The following is a 26,244-nucleotide window of genomic DNA, read 5'->3' on the forward strand; positions in this document are numbered from 1 at the left end:
TGAAATAAAGAGATAAAATAAAGAGACCACCGTAAGTCCAATAGCACCACCTACTGGAAGCAAAGCTCTCCTCCCTCAAAGTCATCTAGTGAAAAACAGGTGGCAGAAGAAAACCCTCAAAAAGTCGGATGTTGAGAGGACAGAGGAGGCTCTGACCTTACAAAATCATATATGGGAGATTTTTCATTTTTAATTACGTATTGTGCTGTCTTATTTTCTGTGTTGGTTCCAACTTTCCATCTGCCCTGTGAGATATTGCATACCGGTATTTTCCGGAATTGTCTAAAGTCATTAACATCTGGCTAATTTGACAAGGAAGATATCTGGCCTTGCCAGATTATAAAAAAGCGAGTGTACATGTGCGTATACGTGACGAAACGAGCTGACGTTAAACTCCGCCCATATGTTGTTGTTCCACCGTCACGTGACATACATGCTATTTTTAGCCAGAATAAGTTCTGAAAACACAAAACACTGTATGCTCTCGGTCTGTAGTCGTGTACGATGTATTACAAAATGCATTTTGTCTGAGATTACAGTAAATTTACAACATTTCAGAATATTACTTTGAAAGTTGAAAGCGGAAGTTGTTTTCGCAGTATTTCTTCTTGACACTGACCGGGGATGAACCGTCTCCCTCCCTCACGGTAATTAAAGATGGAATCACGACAAAACCTGTCCGAACCAGCAGTCGGTGCTGAGCAGGAGGCTATACCGAGTCCCGTGGATGTCGACACCGCAGTGTTGCTGCTGGGAGCGGGAGTAACAGCCATCACACACCCGCTGCTCTATGTGAAGCTGCTAATACAGGTAGCTGATGTCGTTAGCTAACAGCAGCCATAATTATGGTATCAAAAGTGCTGTGTTGTGTCTAAGGGTCCTGTAAAGACTCATGTTTCTGTATACTCATTTAGATTAGTTACCGACGGCAAAAGGCTTGCTGGTTGTTACATCCATGGTCGTTACTCCAGAAAGAGGAGTCCTGCTGCAGTGTGTCTTTACTGTAACAGAAGATGCAGCACGGCAAGAACCGCTCAGTTTTCTCAAATAAGACAACAGAACTGTTCAGCTGAAAATATGTCAATCATTTTCTCCGTTTTTAATGGAGTTAGATTGTGTCCGTTTCTTGCCCTGACTTGCACTGCCTGGTGTTGCCTCTGTAATCTGTGGGAGAGAAAAAAATACCAACATTATTTTAAATGAATGTATTATCTGTTTTACCCTATTATATACTGTATATTCTTTTTTTATACAAGTTGTCATGTCAAACACTTCCATTGCTGATTTTATGCCGCATACTCTGTCATAGTGGAAGAGATCTAGTGTGTGTGACGCTGGTTAAACCTCTGAAATGTCCCTTTAGGCTCTTATGCTGTGCTTTAAGTCAGGCAAGTTCATGATTCAGCTGTTCTCCTTTGCATGAGGATAGTGAATCGATTGCAACCCCATGATAACAGCAGTAAAGCTGCTGTGACAAAATCATGACTTTATTATCATCATTCCCATAACGCAGGGAGGACGTTTAATCTCAGTTACTGTTGTTTCTAGGTGGGTCATGAACCTCTTCCCCCAAGTGTGGGCACCACTATGTTTGGACGAAGAGTCTTATACCTGCCTGGCTTCTTCTCCTATGGTGAGTGAGGTGTGATCATTACTGTTCTTAGTCTTATTGTTTTACTGCGCACAAGTCAAGAGCGGTTGACAGGAAATGAATTTGGTTTCAGCGCAGTACATTGTGAAAGTGGATGGAAAGAGAGGACTCTTTCGTGGCCTCTCGCCTCGCCTTGTGTCCAGTGCCATCTCCACTGTGGTCAGGAGCAAAGTTAAACAGGTAAACAACGATTGAGACTAAGTCTTTATCACTACACTATATAGACTAAAGTATTGGGACAGGCCTCTTTATTGTTGAATTCGGGAGTGGCATAGAGCTGTTTTTCAGTGGTTGGACTGGGCCCCTTACTTCCAGTTAAGGGAAATCTTAATGCTTCAGCATACCAAGACATTTTGGACAATGCTGTGCTTCCAAACTTTGACAGAATTCCCACAGAAACACTCCAAAATCTTGTGGAAAGCCTTCCCAGAAGAGTGGAAGCTGTTATAGCTGCAAAGATGTCTTTGTATTTAGAATGTGATGTCATTAAAATCCCTGTTGGTGTAATGATCAGGTGTCTCAATACCTTTGTCCATATACTGTATCATTACATGACAATTGCTAATTTTGAAGACGGAGGCTAATATGTGTTTGAAACATGTTGCATGTCACTTCCCTGAGTTTTGATCCCTAACTGCATCCATTATGTCACTGTAAAAATGTGTCCCTCGGGCACTTCCTCACCTGTTACTGACTTGAATGGATAATGAAGAAGTCCACACTTCACTACACCCATCTCTTCTCAAAGTAGTTGTCATTTCTGAGTCAATGGCATGACCTGGAGATTTGGTATAACAACAATACAGCACTTTTCAAACTGAGCCAAGGTTGTGGCCGCATCTTAGGGCCACACACACACACACACGCTGGTTTTATATTTCCATTTCCTGTGACAGTTGTGGAATAAAAAAATTAAGCTTTTTATCATCGTTTTTATTATCTGTCTGGCGCGTAAAGGCGATGGTTTGTGTGGGAGAAAAGAAACGTCTGGGTGAAAGGTTGTTTTAAAGTATTGTGAAGGCTTATCCCCCCCGCCTCTCGCCTGTAGTCAGCTGGGATAGGCTCCAGCTCCCCCGCGACCCTGACGGACAAGCAGTATAGAAAATGGATGGATGGATGAAGGCTTATCCGAGTAATTTCAGTCCTTTATTCAGCAGGTGGAGCTTCTGTCCAAGAGGGATGACATTCAGACTTCACTCAGGAAGGTGGTCCAAGAGGTGAGAGGTGCTCCCGATGAAACATGAAAACAACATCCATCACTTCTTTCATTTGGAGTCTCACTGAAGTTTAATAATTGAAATGTCTCTGTGTACTTTGTTTGAATAAATTCGAATGTTTAAAAGAAACAGTTTAACCCAAAACGAAAATTTAGTCATTATTTATATATCCACAACACATTTCTGCAGCGTCAAAGCAAAACAGCGTTGCTGCAATCTGTTAAACAGCTGAAGGAGTCAAATCCACTTGGTCTCTTGGGGCTTCCAGAGAGTGGGACTTTATTTTTGTTTTTTGTTTTTTTTTTTATTTTAAAGTTCCCATGTGCTTCAGTTGTTTATTTGGATGATGCAATTCTTTTTTTTGCTATGAAGCTGTGAAAGCCTCAGAAACTTAATTAAACTTTCATTTTTATCCTGGCTCACTTTATTATTGTCTCTTCAAATTGTTTCCTCTCTCCAGACCTCACATGAGATGATCATCCAGTGTCTGTCCAGACTAGCCACTCATCCTTTCCATGGTATGTCCTCATTAAGTCTGTCAGAGTTTGTTTAACCATGAAAAGTTTCTTTGATTTTGTGGCTACTGGCCTCTGCCTCTCCAGTGTCACAGCAAAGCAGGGCTGTGCCTGATGACGTTCATTATTAATAGCTTGTGAAATAATTTTTTTAATGAATTCTCCAAGGTGATGTCTTCGGACGTCTTGTTTCATCTGACCAAGTACAACCCGAAAATATTCATTTTAAAGGAGCAGTTAACCAAAAAAAAAAAAAAAAAAAGGAAAATTCAGTCATATTGAAACAGCCCCATGCCAATGGAAAGTTCGATTTAGTGTCTCTGTTTACAAAGCACTGGAGCTCCACAGCGGAACAGGAGCTGTGAAGCTCCAGAAATGCTTTGTGGACTACTTAACTTCACCTAGACCAGGCATGTCACACTGGTCCACAGGAGGGCCGGTGTGGCTGCAGGTTTTCTTTCCAACCAAGCAGCAGTACACCAGACTTGACTCATTTAATCAACTGATCTCCGTCTTCAGACAGCTGATTGGTCAAACGGTGTGCTCTTGGTTGGTTGGCACAAAAACCTGCAGCCACACCGGCCCTCCTGTGGACCAGTTTGACATGCCTGGCCTAGACGATAACTGAGTTGTCATTTTTAGGGGGAACTGTTCCTTTAACATCACCTTGGAGAAACTGAAAGGAGCAGCAAAGGATTGACATTTTTCATCATTCTTTAACTATTAGACCATCCATCCTTTGGTGCTCCTACAGTATGGAGGTCTCGTATGCCGGCTGAATGGAATATAACACAATAATCTCCATTGGTTGTTTGGCTCTTCACCTCTTTTGTTTTCCTTTGGCAGTGATGTCAGTGCGGTGTATGGCCCAGTTTGTTGGCAGAGAGGTCACATACAGGTAAGACTTTGTATGGAGCTGCAGATAAGTTGCACTTTTCCCTTTGAACACATTAAAACTGTTTCCACAACCTCGTCATGACTGAATAAGCAACAGTCCAGGTCAGGTAGCTAACCGGCTGTCCTGCTCACTGTTAGTCACATCCTGCTGGCTCTCTACACTCATACCTGATAAGTACCAGTTCTGTCAAGTAGCATGAAATCAAACCGGATTCATCTTGTACGCTGTACCGAACTGGACTGGCAAAACCGGAAAAACTCCACAACCATACAACAGAGCCTTGCCTTCTTCAAACTAATGAGAAGAGCTCAACACAAATAAAGACATCTGCTTTCAGCCAGATTTGTTAAAAGTTTAACATGATGATAGTTTGTTCATGTAGGACACCTTCACTCAAACTAAACTAAGGGCCTTTAAAATGTGGGATTTTTTTCATGTTAATTGAGTGTGTGTCACATTTGCAGTGGGATGTTCACTTCTGTTATCAAGATTTTTAAGGAGGAAGGAATTGCTGGATTCTATGTGTGAGTCATGCTCGTAATTTCATGCTTTCATGAAATTCTCAGTGATCCTGGACTTTGACCATTCTGAGCAGTGTTTCGTGTGTTTGCAGTGGTCTCATACCCCACGTGGTGGGAGAGGTTCTCTTCCTGTGGTGTTGTAACCTCCTGGCTCACTTTATTAACACCTACGCTGTGGACGACAGTGTAAGTCCATTTCATTGTTGGATGGCAAAAGAGAGGGTGTAAGAAAAACTATAAGCTATTACAATAAATGTATTGTACGCTGAGGGAGTACTGCTACTTTCAGCAGTAGTCAGGCCAGATAAATTCAGTATAATGTACATTTTTGTAGCACTAATTCACTCTGCTGCTCTGAGGGGATTAAAAACGATGTCTGAAGAGCAACTTCATTTTATTTTGAAACATTTGCAGGAAGTGTTGATTTTCATTGCTGGTAAATTAAGAGTTTAGAAGTAAAGGTAGTAAAGGAGAAACTTATACTGAGGGAAAACAGTGTGAGTGTTATGTGATTCGAGGTGGAAATGAACATTATACTGAATGAACCATGTGAGCTACTGTATTTCTAGTACAGCTAATTCAACCTCCCTTCAGTGCGTTTTGTTTTTTTACTGCAGCAATTATTTCAGGCTGTCATTTCAATTCAATTCCATCTTTTTATTTTACAATTGATGGTTGATCTAACATTATTTGATCCAAAAGATAAAAGAAAAAAGGTGTTAAGATGTTTGAATGTGTCAATGTGCTGTTCTGGATGCCAGGAAATGACAAAGGATTACATTTGCTATCAGGCAAACTAAACAGGTTTAAATGTGGTTAAATTCTCTGTCAGCTGCAAAGTGATGGAAGCACACGTTCACCTTGTCTCCTTGTTGGTCTGTTGCAGTTCAGTCAGGCCTCAGCAATAAGAAGCTACACTAAGTTTGTGATGGGGGTAGGTTCAACACACACACTGTGGTTTGAAATGTTACTCACACGCAGCCATTGCAGCATATTAAAGTGGTGTGTTTTACTCCAGATTGCAGTGAGTGTTCTGACGTATCCATTCATGCTGGTGGCTGATCTTATGGCGGTCAACAACTGTGGGTGAGTCCTTCTTTCAAATTCTCTAAGGAATGATCAGGAACGTTTTCATGGAGATGGACATTTTACTGTTCAGCTGTATGACTGATGGAACATGTAGTCTTTTGCTTGCAGCTAAGAAAATGATTAGAGAGAGATAAAGAGATTACCATCCACTTAAAGTAAACGTCCTTGTTTTATTTAAATTTGACTACTTTTAAGCTCACTGTTTCCCCAACCAGAATTTGAACCGTCATGTCGGGAAATAAAATACACCAAAAAAGTTCTTAACACAGTTGAATAAGTAAAATATGTCAGATCCACATGATGGAAAACATTTCCTTTTGGGACTGTTGTATTTCTGAAACCTTGGCGACTTGTCCTGACGCCTCAGTCTGCCTGCTTGTCGTTTGTGTCGTCAGTCTAGCTGCGGGTCTTCCTCCTCACTCGCCCGTCTTTAAGTCCTGGCTGCACTGCTGGAATCACCTGAACCACAAGGTACAGACGCTCTGCTGCTCAGTCATTCTGTTCAGACAGCTGTCGCCTCACGCTGACTTTGACCCGAGCTAATGTAGTGACATCACATGACGCAAAAGGAAGTTTTCCAGCCGGGATCTGAATGGTGCAGTAGTATCCGGTCTCCAGACCAGCTGCGCTCTGTTTTCTTTACCTGCATGTATAATGTGCATGTTAGAGTACCTTCAGCGCTGATAGGATATTACTCAATCAGATGGCGTCATGGGAGGGAATATTAATGACACTTTGCTTAAGTGGAACATATGGCTCCTCATCCTTGTCATTTTCGCAGAGTCCCTTTAGTTTGACCAGGTTTTTGTTTGAGGCTGATACTCAGAGTTTGGACTGAAATTGTCAGTATTCCAAAGCATTTAAAATTAGCGCGTGTCTCCGTCCTGTCAGGGCCACCTCTTCAGAGGATCCAGCTTCTTTTTCCGCCGGGTGCCTGTGACCTCCCTGCCTTACATCGAGGACTGACGTCATTATCATCATCGGCACCTGTGGGGATGTTCCTTCCCCACCTAAACATCTCCACCTGTCGGACTTTGCTGCTGCCATCCACATGTAGCAGAAGCAGCAGATGCACAGCTCACGGAGTGCCAATGAACTTTTCTTCACAGGAGCTGCAGTTCAGTCCCGTGGTTCTGGGGGGACGGAATCTGTTCGGGTCAGCTCAGAAACTGTGGGGCAGTGTTTTGTTCCAGAGTGAAATAACCAAACTTATATACGCTACGACTACGGCTCCTTCTCCATAGCGACGGCTGCTGAGGCTCATGGGTGCTGAAGTGACTAATGCTGTCACACAAACCAAACTGAGAGAAACATCCTGATCTGTTCATGGTCATAGCTTGCATCTGTATAGTGTCATTGAGTGTTCTTTGTGGAGGGACACTGAATTACCAAGCAATTCCCTACCCACACCCATTTTTACACAACACATGGATGTTAGCCATTGATTTCCCTTAATTTTCTTAGATTTTAAAGGTTCAATTTGTAAGATATGGCCAGAATTTTAGTATAAAGCATTTTAGAAATTATTAACATTACCAAGAGAATTGAAGAAGCGACAGTGTTGTGCAGAGACGACCTGTGTATTTTAAGTTAGCACGCTAACCAGCTAGCATCTGGAGGCCAATAGCCCCCTTATTTTCATCTGGGAGATCAGAATCAGAAATCAGAATTCCTTTATTTATCCCTGAAGGGAAATTCTTATGGATGGATGGATACAAGCAGCAAGTTTGCTAAGTCTCACAAGCTCTTTTAGTCTAATAAGTAAGCAAAACAAACTCTCATGTCGAGGAAGTAAATGCTGTTTCACCTATTTTCCTTACTGAACAGAAAAATTCAGCTGTACACCCTCTGAATTCAAATCAGTTCAGTTCATTGAATTCAATGCTCTGTTTCACCAAACAAAGATGAATTTAATTATGTAGTTAACTAACCATAAAATGCTCTTTAAACTTAGCTGAGATGTAATGAGCCATCATAGTGAGCGTCAGGTTTGCACTGCTTTCTGTCAAGTTACATTATCGATGTTCGCTGGCTTGGATTGCACATGTGTCAGGAGTGTCATGAGTCACTTGACTTTTATATCATTACAGAAATGAGTGGCTGCCTGAAGTGGCAGTAACCCCCCCCCCAAAATCAATCGTGAAAGTAATTTGTAGATAAGTAGCTAAAATTTTCCTTCAACAGTTCACAGGTATTTTTGTTCAACTGTGGAACATTTTTGCTGAACGGCATCTGCTGTTGCTACAAATGGAAATTACAGGATAACAAAACATTGATTTTGTAAGCAAGCTAGTTGACGTCAAAGCTAGGTGACCTGACCGAGAGACAGTGGAATCAAACGTGTCCAACTGCAGACCCCAGGTCAGCAATCCAACGGAACGAGCTTAAATTTGCATAAAGACAAATAGGTTTACCTTTTGCCGTCTCTCTTTACACATCCTGGCATCAAAACTCGTACACAACACACAGACAGTGAAAATGTATTTAACTCGCTTCCCCACAGGATGAGAAGGTAACAGCACCCAAATGAAATGAAATTGAATCCACACAGAGTTAAATATTGAGATCCCGCGAGGGAAAGATATTTCAAACTGACGTCCATCTTAATGCTAATGAAAAACTTCGTCAGTCAGCTGATGTGCTGTTAAAGATTAGCTTTTAGTATCTGGTGAGTTTATGTTTGTCCACAAATCTTTAACTTTGTTGTTAGCTTCTGCAACAAGCTAACCAATTTCAAAAAATTGGAAGATGCAAATCCTATTCCACCTATATATCAGCTGAACAGAATACCAAAAAAAAAAAAGATATTTAAAGTTAAAGTATTTTTGGAAATGCACACTCATTCGGAATTTGAGAATCAGCGTGTATTTCGGGTTTGTTTTGTCTGTTTAGCTGATAAGTGTTTCTTTGGCATTTAACGCACTAAAGGAAAACCATGCAGGTTTCTGTTACCTGACAAACAACGTGACCTTACTTAAAGGTGTGAAGAGAGAAGTTCTTTAGAAGGGGGGTGGGAGAACATGAGGTTGTTAACTGAAACGACACACCTCACCTCAGCCCACTTTCAAGCTCTCTGCTCTCTAATCTGGACCCTCCGCAGACCACAAAGCAGGAAGAACAAACTTAGTGACTTCTTGTTTTACCGTCATGATAAAACCATTGATAAGGATGTATGTGACACACGGAAATGCGGTGTAACAGTAACACAAGCAGAGTCACAAACTCTCTGCACCGACTGTCATAAACTTGTGGTCATGGCAGAGCGAGTTTTATTGTTGTCACATTTTACATTTCGAAGATTGCGCCGTTTTATGTCTTCATTCAAAAGTCAAAAGATTTAAACTTAAAGCTATCATCTAAAATACTGACCTGCAGTGGATAAAAGATTGCAACCAGGTGACCCCCCCCCTTGCTCTAAACAAATATTAAAATAAGTATTAACAGAATAAGTTTTAAGGTCCTTTAAGGTCCTGTCAGGTCTCCCTCCACTTGTGACTTTCAGCCTGTTATTACCAGTAATTCCCCTCTCATCCACACCAGTGACTGTCCTCCATCTGCCATTAAGTGTCATTCCTTTGGAGCCGCATGAGGCTTGGACCATACACGACACAAAGCAGCTGAAGTAGCTACAGGTTCTGCTGTTTCTTTGCTGTATAGGGCAACCGTTGTGTCTGGTTTTGCTGAAACTAACAAAAAGTATAAAAGCATGTATAAGCATGTATGCTTTAAGTGACTGCTCAGGAGGGGCCTGAGAAGCATGACGAGGTGCTCACCTGGCCTCCAAACTGAAATCTAGTTTCAAATCAAGCATCTGTGGGATGTGTCAGAACATTTCCAGTCGATGGAGGTGTCCTGTGGTGTCTGGCACCGGGGGCAGTAACGGCTGATCCTTTGTGTTCTGTTAACTTTCTGTAAAATGTGTGTGTGTGTGTGTGTGTGTGTAGATGTAGGAATTGGCTGCATAGATGTACAGTAATATATGTCTAAACATTACAATTTTATTTCCTTCCATCATACCCAGTCTGTGTTGTGTTTAAATCTTTTGCCAGAGAACTCTTTTAAAAGCCATACACACACACACACACACACGTCCTTGTTGGATCATGTGTCTGTCACCTGAACTGAAGGCCGACCACTGGCGTTCATGTGAGTGATGAATGAATCACGTTCACACTCTGACTCTGGTGAAGTCCCTGCTGCTAGGCTGTCATTTGTGTTTTTATTCATGTAACTGTTCTGATTGTTGCATTTGTTTGTCCGCCCTCAGTTGTTAAGACAATAAAATCTTTGCTACTCAGCGGAACTCAGTTCATTTGGGCGGCAAGGCACCATGTGTTTTTGTCATGGCTGTATCTGATCAGGTTCTTTACAGCACACTACAATGAAACATTCGCTGGGAGTGGAATTCTTTGTTCTTAGGCTTCCCTCCAGCAATCCTCACACAAAGTGTATTATAAGGAAAATCACAAGAAGTTCTTGTGGAAGAAGACAACCTGCTGTCTTACCGTCTCTGTGGTGTCAGCGTGCTGCGCCCAGGTCAGGTCCTCACAGGAAGGATCCTGAAGCTGGTGATTCTCTCCTCCTCGAGTACCATTCATGATTCAGCCGACCATCAGCAGGATGGTTCTCCCTTGTGAGCCGGGTCCTGCTCGAGGTTGTTAAAAGGGAGTTTTTCCTTGCCACTGTCTGCTTGCTCCGGGGTTCAGGCTTTGGGTTCTGTAAAGCATCTAGAGACAGTTCTGATTGTATTAGGTGCTATGTAAATAAATTGAATTGAAATGAATGATGATGGGTGCATGTTCTTCTCTCTGTTGCTTCCTGTAGTCCACAATCAGCTTGTTGTGGCATGAAGACGTCAGGGCTACGAGTTCTTCTCTGTAGGCCATCTCATACTCACTGGTGATCGGACCCATCACATCAGCAAACTTGATGGTTGGAGCTGATGAGGAGTTTGGAGGGCACAGTGGTATTAAAACGCCGAACTATAGTCAATGAACAACATTTCCTTTGGTCCAGATGGGAGAGGGAAGAGTAGGGGGGGGGTGATGGTGTCATCCATTGATCTGTTTAGTCTTGGTCTTGAAGAGGTTCCAGTGAGTCAGGGAGAGAGGAGCTCATCAAAGCACTTTGACCTTTTTGTAGACAGGGACGATTGTGAGCACATTGAAAATGTCTGTGAAAGTACCTGGCAGCTGGCCGGCTCACACTTTGAGAGCTCGGCCAGGGATACCATCAGACCCAAGTGCCTTCATGGGAATCTGTTGTCAAAGCCTTCACAGAAAATGTTGTGCTGTACCACATGTTCCTTCAGTTGGGGCAATACATGAGAAAAATCCAAATGTTTTCACTACGCACTGTAGCTCATCCAAAAGGTTGCTGCAATGCAGAGACCTTTTACCAAATGCAGAAAAGATGAATTGTTTGGAAAAACATATTATTAATTATTCAGCTTTATAATTATAACCTTCACTGTTTGCTTATTAGAAAGTGAGAACTCTCACTAATGTCTTTTACAACTGTAGCTGTAGTGTCGTAATTTTCATATTAGAAAGCACGACATGACGATGAATATCAGTCATATGGGTGGAACCAAGCAAGGCCTACATGACACTTTTTTTTTGTCTTGTCTCTGGAGTTTAACAGGCAAACTTGAGATGTGAATATTTTTGCTGGGAAGTTTCAAATCAAATAATGTTTTGGGGAGTTGTGTCTCAAAGTTATCATTGTGGCCAAAGTCTGACATTAAGATCAGCTGTTCCTGTTCCAGTACCATCTTAAGATACTTGCATGCTTAAGACAAGCACCCTTCTCTAAAGGAAACCATCTAAATATTGATTAAAGTCACTCAGCTGACACTCATTCAAATGTTGAGGAGGAAGACACAACACAGTAAGTGCAGAGTAATTCATTGTCAAACAGCAGAAAAATATAACAGCCACACACTACAAAGAGAACAGTGGATTAAATAATGTACACCCACCTTCCCAAAAGCCCTCACTTCTGACTCTCAGATCACGCGGTACATGTTGACACGAGCAGAGCAAGACACACACACACACTCAAATCTGAGCCTCATGTGGAGGAAAACAACATGCAGGCCTTAAAAACAGTCCATCATTTCTACCAGTGCGTGATCACACCCTCACGAGCAGTCTGAAACATCTCTCTCTCTCACGCTCACACAGAAAAATTGGCATCATCAACAAGTTGTTCAATGTGCTCTATTGCTTTAAGTTGACTCGTGCTGTTTGGTAAAAAGCATGCAGAGCAGAAGCGTTACAATAACGGACAGCTTTGTTTAAAATGGTGAGCGCTGCCATAGAAATAAACAAAGCTGTGTGCTTTTCTAAAATGTCTTATCTCGTGTACACTACCCGACTGCACTGAAGTTTTATATTATACAGAAGAAGAAAAACCTTCAGACTGAATGGTCACATACAGAAGCCCATTTCTGCCAGGAGATGCAAAAAAAAAACAAAAACAAACAACAAATGCTGGAAATGACAAATGGTTAAGAGTTTTAAACTTGATAAAGCCAATGTCAGAAATAAACTAAACTGTAATGTCAAAAGGATGGATGGTCAAAATGAATGATATACAATAATAAAAAAATATATCTAAATTTCTCAGTTTTCCATATCATATTCATGGTTTGACTTTTACTTAAATTTTGACCTACTAAGACATTTTTGACAAAAACTAAAGGATGAAATTCATTATTGCATTATTATAATCGTATAATCGCTTTTTCTTTCTTTTTTTGCTGTCTCTCTCTTGCGCTCTCTCTTTCTGTACCTTTTCTATTTGTTTTCTCTGGGAGATATGGGCTTCCATATCATACCTTATGGACACAAGGAAAATATTTAATTTAAAAAAAACAAAAAAAAAAAAACGGGCCAGGCTACATTCACACAAACAGCATTTTGGAAATTTTGTGGCAAAAATTATTTTCTCCATGATTTCATAAAACATTTACATTCATTTTAAATGACAGCATTTTGGATATCGTGTTCTGTGGAAAATATTTAGCCCTGTGTTGAATTTAAAAAGTAACTCCTCACTGGATCAAGCACTAATGCACTGAAGAGTTACTCTTTAAGGTCCAGTGTGTGGCCTTTAGAGGGTTCTATTGGCAGGAATGGAATAGTCATAAATGTGGTTTCATTAGTGTATAAACACCTGAAAATAAGAGCTGTTAACATGGTTCTACAGTAGCCCAGAATGGACAAACCAAATACTGGCTCTAGAAAGTCACTACAAGTTCTCCTACATGCTTTAACATGAAAAGGGGGGTGAATGATTCCACTAAATCCTACACAATGGACATTAAGATGTTGAGTGTCTCCTTAAAAAAACAAAATAATAATAATAATAATAATAATCTCTCTCTCACACACACACACACACACAGTCAGGGTGCCAACCTGACAACAGTAATGCTACAAGCTTCCCTCCAGCCAATATTAATTTCAAATATCCTGACCTCATTAAAGAACCACCACACTATTACGCATCAAAACATATATATACACACACATGTAAAAAAACTGACTATTCATAAGTTCATCAACCAAACCAAACAATGTCTTGAGAATACAATACCTAAAGCTGAAGTGGTGATTTAGACAAGAAATTTCATAAAAGTGGAACAAAAGCCCAAGGGTAGAGCATTAACAGCTGCAAATCTGACATCACGCCCAGGACCACGTGTGACTATCTGTTACAAAGCCATTTCTTATTTCCACAAGGCTACACTGTGTAGGTCACTCTGCTTTTAACATGTGTGCAGTCTACAACAATAGCTGAAGTTTGGATGGGAGGATGTATTGTTCTGTGATGATCAGGAAGAGCCCGTGGCTCAGGAGGTAGAGGTGGTTGTTCACTGATCACAGGGTTGGTGGTCCACATGCACACAAGTGTTCAAGACACTGAACCTCAATGGTCAGGCCAGCACCCTGCGTGGTAACTCGCTGCCATCGGTGTGGGAGTGTGTATGCGATGGACAACAAAAATATTGTAAAGCACTTTGAATAAAAACGCTTCATAAATGTGGCCATTTACCACTTAGATCTTGGCTTTCTCGCACCGATAGCACTACATGTCTGAGTTCACAATTAAATATTAATTAAAACAGTAACAAAGCAGGGAAATGTGTGTGTGTGTGTGGCAAAGGGGTAACTTCAGTTTTTAGACACCTCCTTCCCTCCCCATTCAAACTCATTTGTGGAAACAAGTGTACTTTTCCAGTCCAATAAAAACACCCAATCCAAACACACAAACTAATGAGCTGTAGGCCTGACTGTCCTCGAGCTGGATCAAGCATCATATAAGGTGCTAAAGGTATCTGAATATGCTCTACATGGGTCAAGACTCAACAAAATGCATCATTCTCACGTATTCACGCTTTACAACAAACAAATCTCGCAAATATTAATCTATAAAACTACATTTCTAAGTTACAAGAAGTGACATGACAATTCTGATCAAGCAGAAAGATCATTCAGCTCAGTCTTTGGTTGGGTCATCTTAGGAAGCAAGCAGCACTTTAGAGAAGCCTCAGAGTGAGCTCTTGTAGGAAACCATGAGTAACATTCGGACAGACTCCCTTGTAGAGCACCTGATTCATTCCAAGTGGTGACTTAATGCAACGTTTCATTTGAGAAGTCAACAGAAAAAGGGTAAATGGAGTGGATGTCCTGGTTTGGAAGGAGAAGAGCCCTTGTTATGTCCAGCAGACTGATGCTGGTTTAAAGAGAGGGAATGTTAATGATGCTGGTGTCAGGAGTAAAGACATCCCACTGCATCCCCTGCTGGAAAAGGCCAGTGGACAGAATCACGATCACTTTAATCCCAATTCACAAACGTCAGAGAAAGTAAAGACCTGCAGAAATGAAAAGGCAATAGTTCCTATGATGGAAAGCAATGGACGAAATTGAGCCCCTTTATTATTATTTGTAGAGTCCTGTGTGACAAGAATCCTCGTCACTCAGCTAACAGACAGAGTTCTCCTTTCAGGGCTAAGGTTTCTCAGTAAACAAGGGTTTGGACAACTCCATCAGGTTTCATGGTGGTGTTGGCTAAAAGCCTGTCTGAAGGTGCTCATCTCTTGCCTGACTTCATATAGGATGGTATAGCTCCTCGCGCAGTCAGGCCTTCGAAACGTTTGTAGGTGTAGTTGATGAAGACCCAGTCCTTGTTCTTCAGGTCGGCCTCAGTCTGGTTAGACACTGGGGTGGCTTGAGGAAGAGGAGGAGAAAGAGTCTGAATCATTTCTAGATATGACAACAACATCAAACATGTCAAAATGAAACAGGCAGCATACCTGTCGGTGTGAGGATATCCGAATCAGGGAATTCATCAAAGTTTGATGTGTCGTCAATGCTTTTGATCTCTATGGGAATGGCAGCAGGTCTCTCTCTGCAGAACAGATGAGTGAAGTAATGAAGAGAGTTGGACAGCTTGCCAGTCAACTGACATTTTGCACTTGAGCTGCGTGACAATCAGCAAAGGCGGCTTTTGTACACCAGAGGCCTGCACTACGAAGCAAGTTCAAGATACCCAAGATATTTTTCCATTATGTGCCTTCACTGAGTGCTCACATGAAGGTGGTTATCAACTCAGTAAGTCAACCCAGGTTTTCCCCAATCTAGGCATTAATGTGTTCACATGAGAGAAGCAGTGTTTGCAGCAAATGACCAAAAACAAGGAGGATGGCAGGGAATCAAAAAAGATACAAAACTCCAACAAAAATCCATTACAATAATTGTATAACCCACACCTTTAGGAATTCACCACCCTAAGGACAGAGTCCGAAGCTCCAGCACAGTCATGGTACACACCAATAAAAGATGCAAGCTGTTTTTGAAAAGTACCAAAAATTTTGGAAACACTGCTACAGTTACAGTCTGCCAAAGGTCTAAAATTTTAACCACCTAAGACTGAGGAAATTTTCAAATGTGTGAACGTGTGATAACGTTCCCCACCTGATATGGTCGTAGTCCACCCCCTCAAAGAACGGATTGGACTTGATCTCCTCCACACCTACAGCACCAATCCTGTGCTCCTCCTCACAGCAGAACCTGCTCACAACATGTCTTCACTTAATATCATATACATTTTACAACTCATCACATACGATTTTAGGTGTTTGGTGCTCATAAAACTTTGACAAGTTCAAAACAAAACAGCGCATCCATAGACAATATGGAGTCCCATGATGGATATAAGGCGGTGGTACAAGTGAGAGTGATGAAAGTTGAACGGAGGTGTGTTCCTACCTGAGGATGAGGTCTTTGGCCTTCTCTGATATAGGCACTTCTGGAGGAAAGATCAGCGTCTCTCGCCAATTCATCACTTTCCTGTACGTCTCTTGAGGTGTCTCTGAGCAGAACGGAGGGTAACCTGCAGACAGTGAGGACAGCAACCACCATTTAGACCATATACAGCCTACCAGGCCTCGCCTATCCGATAACCCCCGAAGGTAAATAAGGTGGACACTCTTCCATCACGGCTGACTCATTACCTATCAGCATTTCATACATGATGACACCCAGGCTCCACCAATCGCACAGCTTGTTGTATCCATTTTGCATGAAGACCTCTGGAGCGATGTAGTCTGGGGTTCCCACTGTAGAGAAAGCCTAAGGGGGAGGAGGAGGAGGAGGAGGAGTGAGAAAACAAGAGACAGAAAGTTGGAGCTATCAGTGCATGGCTAGGTGAAGGTGAATACAGATCAATATCCAAAAAAATTAAAGGCCCCTAAAACCATTTAGAGATTCAAAAAAAGTAAGGAATAGGGCAGAATAAACAATAAATTACAGGGCTGTCCTGAATACCATTTTTGGGGCACAATGCAAGCTATTACACTTATGGGTATTATTTATGTATATACTTAGCTATTATTCTAATGTCTAATGACAGATGGGGACTGGACGGGAAACATCAACCTCTTTCTCTCTCACTGCCAAAGTCTAAAAAGGCAACTTTTTAGTGTTGAGCATTCCAAATCGAACACTAATTTGTACTCTGATTACCAAGGCAAGAATAGAAGCTCAAAGCATTTGGGTCAGCCCTAAGCTGACTTGACATGATACCAAATTTGTGTCATAGACACATCAGTCCATACTTAAAAGTGCTGAGGTGTGATATTGAACCAGAATAGCAAGATGATTTAGTCTGTAATTTTGACACATTTTCTCTTAAACTGCGCTGTATGCATTCACTCTCTGTGTTCCGTACCCAATTTCCACAATCGTGGATGAGTTGGGGCTGTTGTGGCCTTATTAATCATGCTCTGTATTAAAGGTGCAAAGTAGTCATAGCTGTTCTGCCTCTGAGCCAGCAGCAGAGGCAGAAACAGAACTGAACTGACATGTGTGTAACAAGAGGGACAGGAGCGTGACATTTTGACACTATTTAAAAAGACTTACCAACTGCCTCCTGTTCCTTTTCCAGGTCTCTGCTTTCCTCTTGGAGTTCATGTTCTGGAAGGCTGTGGAGACAGAGCTGGTCAGTATTACACGCAAGTTGTCACCCCTACTGATGCATTTAACACCTAAATACTTCATACTGGCTGACCAGTTTAAATCAATGCTAACCAATATGGAATCATTACTACTTTACTTTAGCTAGAAAACATGAGTTATGAAACATGAACAAATTTGAGTGGCTCATGTTGCATGCAAACTACAGTTGAAATAAATGGAAGGGGTTGCCTCACTTTGCTTGCTGAGGTCACTGGGCAGGCTGTGGTTCAGGTTCTTGTAGAACTCAGTGCGGTGAGCCCTCTTCAGGCCCGTGCACAGACCAAAATCAGACAGCTTAACGTGACCCTGAAAACACAAAAAACAGTACTATAACCCCTCCGGTCTGCAGCACACAGTTATGTTTAAACAGTGAGCTCATACTCCAAATAATAATTTAAGTGCTGGAAGCTAAGTCTGTCATCAGTCTTCTGCTGGGCTCTTTAAGGGCATCAGGCTGTAAAAAGCTAACAAAAGAATAGCAAAGTTCAGCGTTCAGAGCTCCAGTGTAATTGAAGCTGAAGTCTGATGGAAACTTTTTTCTACGGTTTAGTACTTCAAAATAAGCTGACATGATACATTATATTGGTTATTCAACAGAGCATGTAAATGTGGAGTCACAACAGGGCTGAGAAAAAGCTCCTCATTAAGTTTAGCTAAAATAGACACCATCACGCTGAAAAAAGTGGTTCATGACTCACCCTGGAGTCCAGCAGCAGGTTGTCTGGTTTGATGTCTCTGTGAATGAAGCCCAGCTGGTGGATGGAGTCAATGGCCAGCACCGTCTCTGCTATGTAGAACTGAGTAGCCTCTTCTGTCAGGGTGTCCTTCTTCATCAGCAGGGTCATCATGTCTCCTGCACCACGACAGCAGTAACCACAATCACTCACCATGATGTAGACACGGACAAAAACCTGGCACTGTTTGCCAGCTTCAGAACTTACTGATGGTTCAGAACCTCAGGAGAGGGCAGTCAGTAAAATGCCACGCTGGGCAAGCAAATCAGGCAAACGGTAACAAAGAATTTAACACATTGTTATTTTTGGAACTAACTAAGGAGTAGTTTTACATTTGATTCTTGTGTTTTATTTACGGCTTTACAATCTGTTGTTTTACAAAACACTTTATTTTTTGTGTTTATCTAATTGTTGTGAAGAACTTTGCAATGTTTTACTAAGTGCTATAGAAATAAATTTTACTGGAATTATTATTATAAGGTCAAGCGCAAACAAAAATTTTAATTACCCAAAAGAAACAGGAGTCTGGTTTGGTGGTTACAGAGGATGAGAGCCAATCTCCAACCACGTTTTGCACAGTTTGCCACAAGTTTGACATCAAGGTGGATACAATTAAACATGAAAAAATAACTTCTTTGTTGTTATTTGATAACCAGAAGTGTTCTCCCTCTGCATGCCTCTTTTTTACTCAGTCATTTAACGTAACTCTTTCTCCTGAGTAAAGTAAGGAATTGCATTTTTTTAATCCATCATCTGTCTAATTTGTCTGATCTTTGCAGTTTCTGAGACACAGAACAACTGGTTTGAACCTGTGATGGGTTCTGTTCTCCTGACAATACTGTGTTGTAGGGTGGTATGCTCATACCTCCAGGCAGGAACTCCATGATGAGGTAAAGGTTCATCTTATCCTGGAAACTGTAGAACATTTTGACCACCCACAGGCTATCTGCCTCCACCAGAATGTCCCGCTCAGCACGGATGTGACCAACCTGACAAATGGACATGGGCGCACACACACACAAACCAACACACAAGTTCAAAGATGCACAACACAGGCAACAGCGGAATTTCAATTTGTGTATTTTACTGCCTCACCTGTTCTTTCTCCAGCATATCAGCTTTGCGGAGGATCTTCATTGCGTAGACATGGCCAGTGTCTTTTTTCTGCACCAGACGAACCTGGAGGCAAACACAACAATGCTCATACCAACCGGACAGGCTTGATCAATGGGAGGAATGACACTTTATAATGGAACTGAAAAACAGACATAAAAGATGGTGGATTTCAGCCACAGGATGTTTGGAGCTGAGACTCTGTGCTCTCATTTAATGAACTCTCTGATCACAGGCACTGATCACACAATTCGGTGAGTTCATATAAAGTATTAGCTCAGAATATTAATAGCGTGTGTATACTCAAATATTACAGTGCGTAAAGAACACAAAAAACTGAACTGAGATACACTGAAATAGACCAAGAAAAGTCTGATCTGTCCCCAACTGCACACCTGAAGTTCTAATCAACTTCGGCTCCGGAGGAAAACAAACGCCTACCCTGTGCTTTCTGACTACGGTCTGCAAGCTTAGCAGGAAAGGCTCACACATGCAGGGACTTCTAATAAATGTTAGTATTTGACTGATAATGATTTCATAACTAAATACAGATATGTGCAGTATAAATATCTATGCAATAAAGTGTTTCTTAAAAAAAACTGTATTACTCTAACATTTTTCACCTTTCTTCTAAATTTCTTTTTGTGCTTCTATTTTTTTTTTTCATCTAGGAGCACATGAGCTCCTTCAGAAAAAAGTTGCTTGATTGCTGCAAGCCGCACCGTCGAAGGTGCAGGAACTAAAATTAACTTGGTAAACTGAAATATTTTACCGTCCAAAATATTTTCCTGCTGGCCATAAAACTGCATTACAGCGATTCAGTGTTTGCTGAATCAAACAGGTTTGGTGATTTTGTTACAGGGAAATATCAAATATATTGATATTTTTTTATTTTTCAAGTAAAAACATTCAATGGTTCCACCTTTAAGAATAGCAGATGATGTACTGCTTTTCCTTTTAATAATATAAATTTCTTTTATTTATAATAAATAATACTAATAATGTTGAGGTTTGGAAAGCTGGTATGACAAAACAAACACTGTGATGGTGTCACTGGATTCTGGATAATTGTGACAAACATTTCTCAAACATTCATTTTCAGGATAGGTAAAATAATCAAACAATTAATGGAGAAAATTAACAGCAGGTGGATTCACAATGAAATGAGTCCTTTTCAGAATAGATAAAAATAAGCTGATGGTCCTGATTACAATTAAAAAGTTTTAGCATTAATATAGTTACCATGTTATTTTTAAAAAACAAGCTTGGTTACCACACCTCATCCTCCATTGTTTATTGTTGTGGGGACTGAGTCTCTCCCTTTGTTTGAGTTCTAGCACTTTGCTACAGTCAAGTGCTTCATGCTAAGTTACTTTAGTCAGCCGCAATGTGCCTAGATCATCATTTAGTCATGTTTCTACATTCTTTTTCTTTCTTTCTGTTATTATCATCACAATGGTGGTTACTGTATATATCGTTACTGCCTACAGTTATAATCACTGTGCATCTCTGCCTCCCTCACTCTCTCAACCCACACAGTCAAGGCAATTGGCCTTCCATCTATAGAGTCGGGCTCTGCTCCAAGGTTTCTGCCTTCTAAAAGTTTTTCCTCTTTTCCTCGCCACTGTGGCCAAGTGCTTGCTCATGGAGGTCTCCCTGTATTAAAGACTAGAGAGTATGATCTACACCTGCTCTATTTGGAAAATGTCATGAGATAACTTTTGTTGTGATTTAGTGCTATAGAATAACTGAACTGAACAGAGAGGTTAACATAATAGTTACTGAAAGGCTGTGTACTGCGTTTGCTTTCACAGAACAAAAACGTTCTGTTCCATTAATTCAGCATTACTATGGTGTATTCCTGTATTCTTCATAAAACAGTTGTGGTAAATGTTTCTTAAAAATAAATAAATATTACCTTTATTTAGTAATTATTTATTAAGAAATAACTAAATGTCAAATAAACACATAGCTACTGAAATAACCGCAGTGCCGGTCTATCAAAGAACTGCACTACAAATACCAACAGTCATAAATCGTTTCTGCACTGCAGGCTACAGCTCGAATCAATACACTACATGCCACCACAGTATGCGGTGCAAAACAAAAACAGTGTCAACCAACTTATGTCCAGTGGTGCAAGTCTGTAGTGAAGTAGACCTACTTCACCAACCTGCAGCAATTGATCTCATTTATTTTATAAGCAAATGTAGACTTTTACTCTCATATGACCAGTGATGGTTGGGAATTTTGGACACTGCATATGTGATATAGTATGTCCTCCTGCATGTACTGCAATTCAACACTTTGCAGATTTTTGTAGGTATGATTACAATACTGTAATCTTTCCTTGAAAAACTCAACTCTTTGGATAACAACTGCACAAGTATCATGGTTCAAATATTTATGTATGAATGTTTATTTATGTATATTTACGTAAAAGATTTTTACCTCTCCAAAAGCTCCTCGGCCAATCACCTTCAGGGATTCAAAGTCCTCCAGACCCAGTCGGGTGCGTTTGAGACGCAGAAACTCTGTCTCTTTCCTTGCATGCTGAGAACGTCGCACACGTTTCTGCACATCACAGACATCACTTTCAAATACACTAATCTGTGTTAATGTGTAATGACCACCTATCATTCAAACCTGCATCTTTCTAAAGCAAAAAATAAATGAAATTCACTACTATACAGATTTTCCAGGAACTTACAACTGTGTGATGGGACTGCAGTAAGATTTCTGTCATACTTGTAAGTTACCCTGGCTCCAATCATTATAAATGCTAACTGTTCAGTCAAAGGAAATAAAAATCAAGCACTTTACAGCACTGTGCAAGCAGGTAAAAATCACTGAGCTAATTTTCCTCATACTGCACAAAGCATGCTGGGAATATGCTGCTGGTTGTGTGTTTGTCACTCACCTCTTCATCAGCCAAGCCCTCCTGATCCATCACCTTTTCCAGCTTCTGCTGCCTGAAAACACAATCTGCCCATTAGCTTTGTTTAATAGCTACGAAGTAGTGTGTTTTACTTATGTTGGTGTAAAAGCCAAAAACAACATCACAATGCCCTTGCAAAGTTTACATCATACTACATGTTTCATCGTCATCGGGTATACTATACACTGCTGAATACTAGGTCAGCCCATGTATACATCAAATTATTTACAATGTTAACAAAAAATTCTGACGTATCAGCAACATGCCAAAAAATGGCTGAATTCAAATACTCCAACAATCTAGACTTGGTATGTTACTAGACCCTATACTTGGACACTACAAAAAGACTACAAACAGAAAACCAGTGTTACAGGCTGGAGGTTTGTACTTTGAGAGATGTGAGTAGTAAGAATTCTCTCCAATGGAACACCATTTAATGTTCATATTTTTCAAAATAAATGTTACATAACTCACTTATTCAGGTGTTTCAAGAGAGCCTCAAAGAATATATATTATGTGTAAATAACAAATAAATAAAAAAATAATAAAAAATCATCTAGCCACCACAGTAAACTAATCAGGCGTATACTCTGATGTAACTTGTCACAACAGGAAGTGGTCTAGCCTCAGCTTGATTCTGACATAAGTCACACCCAACGATGAAACAAACATAAGCAGAAGCAGCAGTAATATTTTGTCAGTTTCACTGAGAATTACATTGTTAGGCTGTTTCATCCTGAAACTGCAACATAATGGTGATTACATATCAGTGTGCAGTGAAAAGTGCAGCAAACAGTCAGTGTGTAGCCACTCCACTTTTGGATGTTACCTCATCTCTCTCTCCTCGTGCTGGGCGATGAGGTTACTATAAAAGTTCTCCAGGGTCACTTTGGCCATGGTGACCCGCTCCTTGGTGTGGTTACTCATGGAGGAGCACGAGCTCTGGCTAGTCATTGCCATGCTTTACCTGACAGACACACAAACAACAAATTGAGCAGTGGACTTGTCCACAGTACACTACATCCTATTAAACCATCTTGCTGAAAAAGACATGTCCAATCAGTCTGCTGCCACATAGCTGAGAAAAAACCCGATAGCACTGAGGAGTAAGAGGTATGATGGAGTATGGGAGGACTGAAGAAAACAGCAAAATGTCAGCGGTATTAAGACACACCTTGTTATGGTAAAGCCAAATGTTACAACACTGAGCTGAGCTCTAAAAAAAAACAATTGGCATTATGAAAGAAGAGGACTGTTGGCCCAGAAAAAGAGGAAGGAAAGCTGCAAGTTCTGTTGTCTGAGAAGAACGATGTTTATAGCATTATGAAAGTGCAGTTATGAAGAAATGATCAGGACATCTGATTTGTGCAAGTACAAATCATCTGTGGGATAGATGGGCTTCTGAGGCAAGTTGACAATTTACAGTAGACATTCATTTGAAGCTCATTAGTTTGAAACAGACCCCAAAACATTCTAACAATAGATGTAATGTTACAGTTGTATCAGTTCTCCCATGAAGTTGCTGTCACTGAGGGATACATAATGACCATGGCCTGTGAACTTTGAGCACCTACAGTACATGTACAGACCACCCCAGAGGATTACTGGTACCCATACATGTGGACTGTAAGTTACCGTATTTCTAGAATTAGCTACATTTTGTCACTACTGACCACCCTGTGATGCATATGCACTCTAAAGATGTAACAGGTTCTTCCTTGTCTCATGCTGGCCTGCGCATGTCCTCTGAATTTCATGAGAATCAGGCCAGTAGTTTTATATAATACCGCTGACAAAGTTGCCTTCAATCACAGTTGCCTTCATTACCAACAACATCAGTTTAGACCATGTCTTCTGCAAGCGCCACGGCAGGGCATGTGTAATTGAATAGCACATAGACTTTTTTTTTAACCCCAAAGGCCAATCGATGGGTTAAGGAGAAGAAAGAATTCCAGTCAACTGAGATTTTCATTGGTTAACCTCAGCCCCATCCTCTTTGGTAGGGGTAACTAAACAATCAGAAGTAGGTGAAGTCACTCCTGCAGTCAGAATAGTTAATTAACTGTCCTTTTTGCTTGTGAGAATCATATGTGCCCACACAGTAGAGAAAATGTACCTTTATGCAATACTCACATGCCTACACTGAAAGCTAATGGATGCTGCTAACACCACCAAATGCATCATTTAACTTTGACACAAGTTTGAAACGAGAGCTGCACAAAAGAACTGAACTCTGGATATGGCTGCTGTGACTTTTCCATAAAAGTAACTTTGGTCCTATTCAAACATAAGCATATTAAGATAATAGAGAAAACGTTGGTTAATGGGCAGCACGTTCAAAAACCTGTGCTGGTCAGGATTTAGTACACCTAAATTAAATTGCAAGAAATTCCTAATATTTTAATAAACATTTTCAGTTCTTTCAAATACGTCCTTCCATCCCTTGGTCTAAAAACATTCCGGGAATGACATTAAACTGAACTATAAAAATTACTAATTTATTTCGAGAGCCAATTAGATGTTTTGGGAATTAAGATGTTGGCAAAAATGCAGAACGGGAACTTGTTTGGCGTTACGTGTGATGTGGCCTTAACACACACCCGTATATAATTTAAAAGAAGTCTTATCGTGACGTCCTCCAGAAAATATAAACAAGACAGTTGAAGTGGCTATTCACAAAACGTGAACTATGTAATTTGTAAATGTAAAAATGTTTAAAAAACAAAGCCAAAACACAACAACCAGACTGACCCAGCCAGTGTCAACAACACGTAGCTGCTGCTAGTTTCGGTAAGGCAGCCATACGTACCATTACCATAAACTAACAAATGAGTAAAGAATTGCGAACATAGATTAATTTAACTCAACCCTAAACATACTATAACGTTAACTTAGCTAAATCATAGTCAACAATTTTAAGTTGTCTTCGCTTCCGTTAACCTACAGCCTCATAAATATATGCTTTAACCTGCTAACATTAGTTAGCTAGCAAGTTAGCCATCAAAGTTCCTGGCTGCGTCAAGTCAGCAGAGATAGGATGATTATCAGTGAGTACATCCTTCAAAATAAGACTCTCACGTTTCTAACAAGAGTTTAATGCCCTCGCTATCATCCTGAGCTTTATTTTGAAAGCGTTCATCAGGAAATCTCAACTTTCATTTTCACGAACTTGATAACTTGAAGTTATTCCAAAGCGAATAGCTAAGGGAAACTTAGCTAGTAAACGTTAGCTACTACTTACTTACGTTAGCTACTTATCTTATAAAGTAGCTTGAGTCGTTCGTTTTGAAACAGAACGCCACAAGCAAAGGTACGTTCACAATTAAATTGTCAGGACAAGTAACCAAATAAAACGTTCAATATACAGTGTCTTGAAGTTCTTTCGTTAAGTATTTCTTTTAGTTAGTCTTTGTTCGCTTACCTTGGTCGAAGGTGCGGTATCTACTGTCTCTTCCTCTGCTTAGTCGAGTGTTGCGTCACCATCAAATTTAACTTATCGTGACACCTAGTGGCCAAATGTCGTTCCTCTTTCCGTCCCAATAATACATACTGTACATGCCCAGTACTCGCCGCGATCCACTGCGCGTAAGTGACATATTTTCGTAAATTATCAAAATGCTCAGGTGCTCGTTAAGACCTCGAGCGCTTGGAGGTTTCATTTAGGAGCTGAGAAGAGTAAAGCAATCCAACTAGAAGCATACTGAAGGCTACATAAAAGAGGCATATCTTGAATGGTCTCTGTCTGGTAACATTTTTTAAATGGAAAAATTCGTAAAAATGATAAAATGTTAACTAATATTTAATATTTACCTTGACGGTGTATACAAAATATGATTCCTATCAGCTCCATGGAGAAGAATACATTGTGGATATTGTACACTGGTGGACTCAGGCTGTCCGAAAGGGCTTAAAAAAGGTAAGAAGGTCACCAGCTGTTGTTTTGCTTATCTTTTTAGTAATGTCATTTCTCATGTTGTTAATTGCTTTCCTGCCTGTACAACATCCATTGCACGTCTGCCCGTCCTGGGTGAGGGATCCCTCCT

At 40.6% G+C, this 26,244-nt stretch overlaps 2 protein-coding genes across 5 annotated transcripts; one reads left to right on the forward strand and one right to left on the reverse strand.

Annotated features, from left to right (window-relative positions):
- Positions 1 to 230: 230 nt before the first annotated feature.
- On the forward strand, positions 231 to 10,188 carry LOC124063899 (mitochondrial carrier homolog 1-like). 4 transcript variants are annotated; one of them, XM_046398014.1, is made up of 12 exons: positions 231 to 810; positions 1,549 to 1,633; positions 1,725 to 1,831; positions 2,806 to 2,868; positions 3,329 to 3,386; positions 4,230 to 4,281; positions 4,746 to 4,805; positions 4,895 to 4,988; positions 5,689 to 5,736; positions 5,821 to 5,888; positions 6,292 to 6,362; positions 6,783 to 10,188. In XM_046398014.1, the coding sequence occupies exons 1-11, from the start codon at positions 658 to 660 to the stop codon at positions 6,323 to 6,325; spliced, it is 822 nt and encodes a 273-aa protein (XP_046253970.1). In that variant the 5' UTR covers positions 231 to 657; the 3' UTR covers positions 6,326 to 6,362; positions 6,783 to 10,188. The 4 variants fall into 4 exon arrangements, with proteins under 4 accessions (XP_046253970.1, XP_046253969.1, XP_046253968.1 ...); XM_046398013.1 differs by having other exon boundaries at positions 236 to 810; positions 2,809 to 2,868; positions 6,287 to 6,362; XM_046398012.1 differs by having other exon boundaries at positions 246 to 810; positions 6,287 to 6,362.
- Positions 10,189 to 11,780: 1,592 nt separating this feature from the next.
- Positions 11,781 to 25,748, reverse strand: stk38a (serine/threonine kinase 38a). The gene is made up of 14 exons (XM_046397984.1): positions 25,623 to 25,748; positions 23,031 to 23,168; positions 22,184 to 22,235; positions 21,715 to 21,837; positions 19,246 to 19,329; positions 19,016 to 19,139; positions 18,115 to 18,269; positions 17,611 to 17,722; positions 17,321 to 17,382; positions 16,414 to 16,531; positions 16,169 to 16,292; positions 15,875 to 15,970; positions 15,214 to 15,308; positions 11,781 to 15,127 (listed from the first exon to the last, which is right to left on the reverse strand). The coding sequence occupies exons 2-14, from the start codon at positions 23,159 to 23,161 to the stop codon at positions 14,991 to 14,993; spliced, it is 1,413 nt and encodes a 470-aa protein (XP_046253940.1). The 5' UTR covers positions 23,162 to 23,168; positions 25,623 to 25,748; the 3' UTR covers positions 11,781 to 14,990.
- Positions 25,749 to 26,244: the final 496 nt, after the last annotated feature.

The sequence above is a fragment of the Scatophagus argus genome, chromosome 8 (assembly GCF_020382885.2).
Source record: "Scatophagus argus isolate fScaArg1 chromosome 8, fScaArg1.pri, whole genome shotgun sequence".
NCBI lineage: Eukaryota > Metazoa > Chordata > Actinopteri > Scatophagidae > Scatophagus > Scatophagus argus.

Bases quoted from the DNA above. Each gene is read 5' to 3' on its own strand.
- LOC124063899 (XM_046398012.1), top strand. From the start codon at position 658: ATGGAATCACGACAAAACCTGTCCGAACCAGCAGTCGGTGCTGAGCAG. The intron at 2,869-3,328 runs GTGAGAGGTGCT...TCCTCTCTCCAG, and splicing joins TCAGGAAGGTGGTCCAAGAG to ACCTCACATGAGATGATCAT. The intron at 6,363-6,782 runs GTACAGACGCTC...CCGTCCTGTCAG, and splicing joins GGAATCACCTGAACCACAAG to GGCCACCTCTTCAGAGGATC.
- stk38a (XM_046397984.1), bottom strand. From the start codon at position 23,161: ATGGCAATGACTAGCCAGAGCTCGTGCTCCTCCATGAGTAACCACACC. The intron at 16,293-16,413 runs GTAATGAGTCAG...CACTGTCTGCAG, and splicing joins CATGTATGAAATGCTGATAG to GTTACCCTCCGTTCTGCTCA. The intron at 15,128-15,213 runs GTATGCTGCCTG...CTCTTCCTCAAG, and splicing joins GGATATCCTCACACCGACAG to CCACCCCAGTGTCTAACCAG.